Raw genomic sequence first — 10,392 nt, 5'->3', positions numbered from 1 at the left:
CTGTCAGAGCACCTATGCCAGACACCGGGTGGGGCGAAAATGAGTGTCGCCTCAATTGAAAGCCTAAGATCTCAAATAATTAGGTTTTAGTGTAAGCTCCCATTAATCATGTGCTGTCTCAAGACCACACTCTCAGACAGAAAATTCTTCCCCACATACTTTTGTTTTTAAGTTGATTTACCTAATTTGCTCTTATTTAAAAAGAAAACATACTCAAGCCCTCATCCAAGAGCCAGCCTGCGACAAACGTAACCAAAGCAACCATGTGTACCTTAGTCAGTTTGAATCATTTTCTAAGGTTGAGCTGCAAACCCCAAGGATATAAAGCAACCCAAAATTAAGCCACCCACTGTTGATCATTTGATCTCGCATGGGTTGGATCTCCAAGTGCACAAAGCGCAGAGCTAGAGCATGCATGAAAATGCTAAATTCCAAAATTCATTGAATTCAAGAGCACTCCAAAGAGTGCGTTAGAGAAAAAGTTGTATTGAAAGAGTACAATAACAATAATATTCAAAACCTTATCCCAACTTAATGGGATCAACTACATAGAATACAATTACCCTCAATTGTCATCATCAATAATCCTGTTGCAATGTCAAGTGTCCAAATTTATTTTTCTCACCAACTAACAAACCTGTTAAAATTGCACCATAAATTAAAAAAGACATACACTCTAAAATTATACATACCTTATTAACCCCGACTGAATCGATTGTTGTGGTCCATCGTGTCGATGACTAATCAGAGTCATCATCATCATCCCATCCGTGTGGATACTATTGCTGGAACTCTACCGGACTGGGCTCCCAAAACTGCTGGAAGAAAGATGTGATGCTACTCTCGCTGCTCTCAGCGGTTTGACTAGTATCTCCATGTGACTGGTAGCTTTCTTGACTATTAACTTCATACGGTTGGTAGTTAAATTCAGACAAGTAAGCATATTGAGATTGATTGTATGGCTCTAGTGGAGTGGGCTCCCATAACTGCTGGAAAAAAGATGTGATGCTACTCTCAGCAGTTTGACTATTGCCTCCATGCGATTGGTTGCTCCCTTGACTGCTAACTTCATATGATTGGTGGCTCGATGAATAGTAAGGCTCTAGTTCATAGGTGGGCAGAGGAGGATAGATTGATGGAGGTAAGTACTCAAAAAACCCATAACGTTGCGTCTGTGTAGAATCTGATGGTTGAGTCTCAGACTCGGAGTGTGTAGTATATGGAATAAGTCCATGCCTTTGCTCCTCATCATACCAGCTATGCATGTGTCCCTCATGATCCATTAACTTCCAAGAACCATCAGCAACTTGAACCATTCCCTTATTCTTCTCAACCCACCATGAAGTAGGCACTAGATATTCATCCTTCAATAAATCCTTGGACTTGTTCAAGAGTGCAATATCAAGATCTATTTCCAACTTAAACCTTCCTTTGGCCCCTTGTGTGCCAGCAATGCCATGCAAGTAGGCCTGCAAGTTATGCCAACTTGAAAAATTGCCATGTCTCTTCAGGTAATTAGATTTCTGAGTGTCGATTACCAGTTCCTGTCCAACTTCGGAGTAGCCCAATGGAGGGACTTTGGGAACAATGTCTGGGATGTTACGGACGCGCAACAGGCGGAGGTTATCTAATTTGGAATAGAACTTCCGAAAGTGGGAGTCTCCAACACGGGGGCTGGCAAAGACGAAGGCCGTCACTAGGCAGGCATTGTAGGGCTGGTCCTTGGGCTTGTTCACTACATTGGCAACTATGTCTACTGCATTTAGTGTTGCAAGGGATGCTCCCAAGCTGTGACCTGTTATAGTAATGCTGATCTCTTCATCTTTAAATTTTTCCACTAGTCTTCTCACCTCATCCAATACCTGAGATACAAGAAAAAGATTAAATCTACCAAGTAAAAGAAAGTGAGTTACATTCGCCCAAATAATAATAATAATAATAATGTAGCCCTACCATTTGTATTCTTCTAGAGTAACATAATTTGTGATAATTATATATTTTTTTGTATTTATTCATTTTTCTATATTTTTTGAAACAGTTGAGTGATCTTAATTGTTCAATGTACAAGAGTGCAAATAGTTTCTGTGAACAAGCCAAATATATTTTAAGGAAAAATCTCTGCTAGGTCATGTGACCCCTTGTGCTCAGACACAGGGTGAAATGATGGCATGCTCCTTGTGAAATATGAAAAAATTACCCTTGTTTATTCCCCCATCCATGCTCTAAGTGACTCCGTGTTGACGTAGGGGCCACACGACTTTGGAGTGATCCTCCATTCCATATTTGTTTGAGTGATTTGACTGAAACACCAACTAAATAAAATAGAAAAAAGAAAAACCTTATGTGGTCCGAATTCCCCACCCAACAGAAAAAAAAAAAAAAAAAAGGGTTTCCAAGAGGAGGAGATAGATCTAATCAGGTATGTCGCCGGCTTGTTGGAGCTAGCAGCTCAACAAATGGAAGGATGGGAGGGGCATAGGGGACTTTTCCAAGAGGAGGAGGAGAGAGATAGACACATATATGGGTATACAGCGGCATAGTACCCAACCCTCTCCCATAAATTTTTATATATTTTTAACAAAAATACATAAAAGAATTCTAAGAATTTTTACCTAATAAAAATATAAATAAATATGTAATATGTAATCGGAGATAATTTTTCCTTCACCTAAAGAGGACCGTTCATCCACCATCCTAGTTTTCACAAACCCTTATAGTGATTTAGTAGAACAACAAAAACAGAGAGCAGGGAATATTCACGTATGTGAATGTACGTGAACGACCCTGGTCCATGGATATGACATATTTTCTCTCTCCTCATTTAATAGATGCTATATCCACAAACCAAGATTGTTCCCGTACATTTACGTACATGAATATTTATTTTCCTCACAAAAACAGCAACGATAACAACCATATCCTTATCTCGACTATATAGGATCAGCTCCATGGATCTGCTAGAAGCATACATAATAAGAAAAGGAAAGTAGAAGGTAAAAAGGAAAATGAAGAACTAAAAAAAAGTGGAAAAAATTCAAACACAAAAGTCACAGCAGCATCTCGGGAACATCCCCCTAAAAATGGTCAGTTACATGGTCTTTATCCTCCAAACAGCTCTATCCGTTGTCATACTTGGATTGAGCCCAATAGGGATTAGTATGTTCCCAAAATACCATCCCGATACTCCCTCTCCTGCACCATCTAAATCATTGTCATAGATGGATTCCCATTCACACCTTAGTAACTCAGTTCTATGTAATATATGTGATGTATAAATTGTTTTAAATTTATAATCTTAGCTTATATCCTGTATGTATACATATGATTTTTCATTTGATTACTATTATATACTAAAGAATCCAAATTCCAATCTAATTATAATATACGATTAAATGGATAGAATTATGTTCTGAATTTTTAACTATATATACGTCTACTTTTTCAAGTCCAGTATTTCTTATGCGAGGCTCCATCTAGGATGGTTTTCTTGCGTTTGGTGCTCTGAACTTGCTAACAGACTACGACCTTTGATACGTAACTTGTTAAGTTGGCTACCAAATATCCAAGAAGAAAACTAGTGCCAAAGAAGGGAAAAACAAAATTTCTACGAAACCTATTATATATATATTAGGAAAACCTTGTTATCACAATGTGTGATGACAAATGCATTGTAATCTTGGTTCTCATTTTGTCACGTGGAAAAATAATGTGGTAAACTAGATCATTCAATATTTAGGTATTGATAAAAAAAAAAAAAAAGTAAGGATTGAGTTTTTCTAAAGTGACAGTGAAAGGTAATCCATTCACCACGGTACTTCAGATGCATTTGCCACACACTTCAAATGGGAAGGGGATGTAAATAGTATTTTTGAGGAGATACTAAAATACTATAGGGGTTTGTGAAACTTAGAATGATGGGTGAACCATCCTCTTGTTGGTGTACGATGTCTTGTATTCCGTCATAGTTTAATCTAGGGAGTACTGGTGCAGCACCTCGACAGACAGGACGGTAGTCCCGCTAGCCGGTTAGCGGGCCATGGGGGTTGTAAGTGGGGCAGGAGGCCCCCTGCATAGCAGGGGGTGTGTAAGGGGGTGCAGCCCCCCGCTCGAATTTTTTATTTGAGGACAGTTGTATACTTTCCGGATTAGGGTTTTTCGCTATATATTTGTAGCGAGGGTTTCTTTCTCTGTAATGCAAGCAATACTGAGAGGTGTGAGGGATGAGCGCTGTAACCGTATTCTCCATTGATAGTGAAGCATGATCTCATCTCACTTGGGACGTAAGCAATCTTGCCGAACCTCGTAAAATCTATGTGTATTGCTTGTTCTTGTTTTTCCGTTATCTTTTGCATCATTTTAGGGTTGCGTGTCTACACCTCTATGGGAAAGAAAACTTTTTCCATATTTAGACTATACTCTTGATTTTCTATATGCAAAATTCAATCATTTCTTCCTCCATGTTGTGGCAACAACCTAAAATATATACTAAAAGAATATGAGAATTTTTGGATAAATATCTAGGCATTTCAAGATGTAACAAATGTACATAAAGGAAAACACTGATGTTTCATCTTTAGCATAGCCATAAGCAAAACAAAAGGCTAAATAAAAGGTACTTCGCACTAGGATCCACATTTAACATGGCCATCAGCAAATACCTTAGGCAAAGTCAAAAAGGATAAATAATAATAAATTATTTACGGATTAAAATGATAGCGAGTTATATCATTACTTGTGGTCCCACACAAATTCTCTTTGTAGTCTTGAATATTAAATGGTTTGTTCTTAAATGTGAATAATTCTCGTTAAGTTGAAATTTGGCATGTGAATATCATACTATGGAGTCTTCTCGAAATTTTCAACCCTGTTCAGATTGTGACATAGAGAAAATGATATATGGTTACGAAAGTCAAATGTCATGTTGACGTGATGATAGCAAGTTTAGGTTCTTAATTCTAGAGTTTTTATACAACATAAAGATTGATGTATACACTTGTATTCATGGATTTTTGGAACAAGATTTTTACCTTATTTTTTGTGTGAAAATCATCTACAGCAATTGTATTGGTGCATTGAGCATCGGGTGATTAAAAGCTTCTTGGGGTGTGTACCTGAGAGCATGAGAGCAGATGCTCTCAGGCACCAGATGTTCACTGCACCTCACCGCTCATTGCAGACAATTTAAACCCTTATTTTCTTACCTTTCTAGTATGACATGTTTTTTCTTCAGTGTGAATCAATCCGATCATTTCACATAAATCTTCATTAAATAATTTATAACTTTTTGAAATTCTCTTTTTTCCTTTCACTAAATATTGTAATAAATAATTTTAAGAATTAAAAAAAGAGACAATTGAAAATACAAAAACTTTTTTAATTCTCCACTTTGATCAGGAAGTTCTTGCCATGACAAACAAACCAACCCTTTCCAAAAGTATTAAAAGAAAACTATCAAAACATGTGGATAAATAAAACCAACTCATGGGGATTAAGATAATGATGATCTTTAGGTGGGATTAACCGAAATACTTTCATTTGCAACTATATAAAAGGGAGTCTGGTGAATCTTCACGTACGTGAATATACGTGAATATCCCTGATCCGTGGATATGACATCTATTTTCTCTCTCCATATTTAATAGATGCCATATTCACAGATCATGGATGTTCACATACATTCAAGTACGTGAAAATTCATCGCGCTCTATAAAAGTTATTGCGCTAGCTTCCGTGGAGAACTAGTTCATGAAATAAAATAATAAATAAATAATTTATAGCTTCTTGCTTGGTTCTTTATGTGCCTCTCCAATCCAAATGATTTACCAAAGAATTTAGTACAGACATTTAAGATTTAGATCAAAACCCAACATGAGAACCGTTGGGAATGGGTCTCCTTCCATCAGAGGAGAAAAAAAAAAAAAAACCCAAAAAAATAAAGAATAAAGGAAGGAAATAAATAATTTACCTGGGATCTTGCACTGGACTTATTGTAAGAGGAGTGTGGATCATCAGATGTATACACGGAGTACCAGCCCTCATGCACCTCAGCATGGCCTGAATCCGGCCCAAATATGGGTTTAGCAGAGACCAATAGAAATTCAAAGTCATTGGCCCATTCCAAAGGCTGCCTTGTTCCCCTCCATGCAACCACTATGTCTCTCCTTCCCAAAGCTTCCTTCCCTTCATCAGTGGCCACCGCAACATAACCTATCCAATTGGATTCCTTACTCCATGCCTCCCTTGACAAGGACTTCAATATAAAAGCATCTGCTACATCCACTGAGGATGTAGCATAAAGGAACTTGGTCACCACATACTTGTATGGATTAGCTATCTCCAAACCCACCTTGGAGAAGAAATCCCTCCTCCCATACCGGCAGCTTCCGGCATACTTCGACTCCTTCTCTGAGTTGAAGGCATCGTATGTCGCCTGAGCCATTTGGCCGTAGTGGATAATGTATCGCCGGAGATCAATATTGAGAGGGTCCAGCATTTTATTCCACTTATCCTTCCCGCTCAACTGCTTCCATTTTTGGGAAATCTTGTTATTGGGGCTACCCATTGTTATTTCTTTGATCCAACGTCTAAATTACTCAAAAACACTTTATATAGTTGGAGTTTGGACGAGGTCTAATGATGGTTTTTTTTTCAAATGAAGAAACCAAGAAGGTGATTGCTTTGCCTTTGCATGCATGGCAAGGGAATTAGGGCATTACTTGTTCCACCAACTGATATTGATTGTTACACTTTAACCAGAGAGTGATCTAGAAATTAAAATTAATGGATTTTTATAAACCTAACTTGAGCTTCACTGCATTACTTGTGCTACGTGGATGCAAAACCATGTGCAACTACTTGTGCTCATCTAAGTTTTTCCAACTCTACCTGAGCTACTACATGAACGGATCAGATTCAGGTATAAAAATATTCTCGTACGTCACTGGTTCATGAATTTAGATTCTATTAAACGAAGAGAGAGAAAACTGATTTAGGTTCTAAATCCACGGATCAGGGTCATTTTCATACATTCTCGTATATGAACCTGATTCGTTCTCAGCTGCTACATGGCTCAGGCTTAAAAAAATAAGGTTTCCAAATAGTCTAGTAAAAAATAATGTATTTTTTTTCTTTAAAAGGAAGCAACGTGACCTCTACCTCTAGACACAGAGGACGAATTGATAGCTCTGACTTTCATAAAAACGTGGAAATCCTGAGACCGTTAATACTTACGTGTATACTTTCTTCCATTGGCCTGCCACGCTGCCTGAATTATTGGATGAAAAAATATATTTTATAAAATCTAAAGGAAGCTAGAAGCAATAATTAAATCATGCAAAAAACAACAAAGAGAAAAGTAGAAGGCTTAAAGACTAACAAAGGACAACCAATAGGACAACAAAAGCCTTTTCTACCCAAAAGGAAAAAGGAAAAAAAAGAAGATGAAGAAGAAATTAACCAACCAAAGAAGTCCAGCTTTGGAAGACGAGAGAAATGGAAGGGGGGAAGTGAGGGGGAAGGAGAATTACGGGAGATGGGGGGCAATTAAGGTGGAAATAGAAATATGTGGGGTGGGGGAAGGAGAGTAATAAGAGTGGAGGAATGTGGAAAATAAATGTGAGCGGCACATCCCAAAAGAAGCAATCAATCTAATTCTCACACTATCTCCTCAAGGAGGAATTAAAGAGAGAGGCTTTTACCATACTTCAAAGCCAATAGAACTCCAAATCTATTGGCAATTTGGCATGCACGAGAAAAGTGGAACCACCTTTTTTTTTTTTCTGGTAAGAATCAGCAAGTAAATTTTTTTATAATGGAAAAAGAATGAATAATACAGGGAAATGCTCAACCATTGAACTTCTAAACCACCTTTAACATGATCATCAACAGAATAGAAGATCAAACATAAAATAGACATCTATCCATAAGGTATTGATTCCTTGGAGTTGGGGGCCCTTTGGAATGAAAACAAGACCTCGTTCCTCCACATTTGATTGAATATCTCTAATGATGATAGGATTGGGCAAGTTTTATTCCGAAAGATATGAAAATTTCTTTCCTTCAAAATGTGGACAATAATGCTGTAAAATGTTGGCTTGGCAATACAACCTATCTATCATATCTCCCTTGACCAGTTTAATGTTTGAACCAGTGCAGGTTGAATTGGGTGGTACAAGGTTGGCTAATAGCCTCAGTCGTGTGCTTTTTACATTGAAAGTCCAATTTGGTTTACTTACAACAATGCTCACTTGGTTAGCTCACCAAATTAAGACCAAGATAATTCTCACAAGAAATTTGAGGCCAAAATAAATGGGTCACTTTCTTTTTTTCGCTAAAGGTTAGCAAAGTATATTATAAATAAAAATAAATAGCTTACAAAAGAGCCTTTAGATCTCTATTCCACCTTTGGCATGGTCATCAACAGAACAAAAACCCAAAGCTAAATAAATAGAACAAATTACATGAAACGAAATTTTGGTCTATATTGGGAATCCCACTCTAGATCAGAAGTGATGAATGTAGGAGCAATATCTTAGGCAGTTGAAGTTCTTGATGCAGCTGCATGCTTTGCCAACTTGTCAGCCACCATGTTTAATTCCTTATAGCAATGAGAGATCATCCATGAAATATTATCTACAATTATTAGTTGCGTCATTGGAGGATTAGCGAAAAAGAGTTTCACGGCTTGAGCTATGAATCATTTTTTTTAATCAATTCACGTTAGTTTTCTCTGACTGACTATAATGTAACTTGCTTTTGCTTTTGCAATTGCTTTGTTTGACAGAGTCATGAGTTCCACTTTCATTATTTTTCATTTTTTTATTTGCTTTTTCTGACTTAAGGTCAAGCTAGTTTAATCAAGTTAAAAACAAGTAGTTCAGTAGTTGCTATCAGAGACTCATGTTAGGCAAGTCTAATGGTGTTACTGAAAAATTTCTTTCAAAACCACAACCAATCCGTTTGTGCCACTCATAAGAAAGATCTTTTATATAGATTTAATAATTTTGCTATGTTGAGGAATTGGACTCCCAGAAGATAGAACACATGGATTGACATTAGCATAATTAAGTTGCCGTGGTCCTTCAAATTAAAAACCCTAGAGTCAGTCAATACACAAGGATCAAACGCAACATGGGACATTGGATCACCTTCGATTGGATTATAGCCTTCTAAGTTCCATTGTTTAAGCAGACAAGTAAATCTCATTCTTGAATTGGTTAAAGGGCTTTCTTTTCGTCTTCTATCAACCAACCACCTCAAAGGAGTCTTTTCTTCTTCCATTTAAAAACCCTTATAAAAATATGTAATGCATAGATACATAAGCTGCAATTACTTGCAAGTTCTTGCTCATGGCTGTTTGTCCCAAAGGAGAAACCCCACAAAATTTGTTGGCTTCATTGATATATTACATGGATTTAGGGACGGTATTGGTACCGATTTGATCCGGATTAATCGGTTTGATAAGTATCGGTCAGTTTTGCCTTTAGGGATTTTTTTTTTGTTGAAAAGTGCAAATTTTTTAAGAATACAACCGATACGATACCGATACTTGAAACCATACACATCCCTTAATGGGTATCTATAAAGTTTCGCCATATCCCCCTTTGTTTTGAGGCTAGGATCTTATTGTGATGTCATCCCTTTGTTTCTTTTTTCATTTATGCTGCAATCGCTGAATTCATTAGATGCCGATTCTTCTATATCAAAAAGGTGTCTCCTCCTATTTGATTTCTCCTCGCCTATCTTCTGTTTCATCTCTTCGGAGGGCCATTATTTGGTCAAATCAGAATAATTCTATCATTATCTATCTGCAATTCAATATAGATAGATATATACTATATAATATCCATGCCCTTCTTCGCCCCATTTTTCCGTGCTGTTTGGAATACTCGAACGATCGATTCAAGATTGTTGAATACTGATGATCTAGTCCTTCATTTTACCAGAAAAAGAGAGAATTTTTTTTTCCCACTAAAAGGTCATTGTCATTTGTTTTAAGAGAGGAAGAATAATCTAATCCTTCATCAGATTCAGATTTTTTTTTGTTTTCCTTATTCTTCTTCTCTTTCTATCTCTATTATGTTTCTTCATTAGCTTCGGTGTACAAACAGTTGGGAAGTATGTCCTCAGTTTATCCAAAGAGATGTCATATGGGATATGCAGGGTAGATCAAGATATTCTCTATCTATTATTTACCTTTTTCTCTGATGATAGCAATGCTGAAGGTATTTGAGAGGTAATTTTTTAAAGTTGAGGCTTTTTTGCTGATGGCGCAGGTGAAACCTCTTCTTTTCCATTGTATTAGTTGGGTCTAGGTGTACAGACACTTGTATATATTTTTTCCTCTTTTCTATGTTAAGATACTCTTGCTATTTATTTATTTTTTTTTTTTTT

At 36.9% G+C, this 10,392-nt stretch overlaps 1 protein-coding gene across 1 annotated transcript; it reads right to left on the bottom strand.

The window, feature by feature from the left end:
* Positions 1–468: 468 nt before the first annotated feature.
* Positions 469–6,562, bottom strand: LOC122087383 (phospholipase A1-IIgamma-like). Its single transcript, XM_042656493.1, has 2 exons — positions 5,966–6,562; positions 469–1,862 (listed from the first exon to the last, which is right to left on the bottom strand). Exons 1-2 carry the CDS (start codon positions 6,560–6,562, stop codon positions 780–782), a joined length of 1,680 nt encoding a protein of 559 aa, XP_042512427.1. The 3' UTR covers positions 469–779.
* Between the last annotated feature and the right edge of the window lie 3,830 nt (positions 6,563–10,392).

Source organism: Macadamia integrifolia, chromosome 2, assembly GCF_013358625.1.
Source record: "Macadamia integrifolia cultivar HAES 741 chromosome 2, SCU_Mint_v3, whole genome shotgun sequence".
Classification (NCBI taxonomy): Eukaryota; Viridiplantae; Streptophyta; class Magnoliopsida; order Proteales; family Proteaceae; genus Macadamia; species Macadamia integrifolia.
The sequence above is the reverse complement of the archived record's forward strand: the minus strand, read 5'-3'. Positions and strand labels throughout refer to the sequence as shown.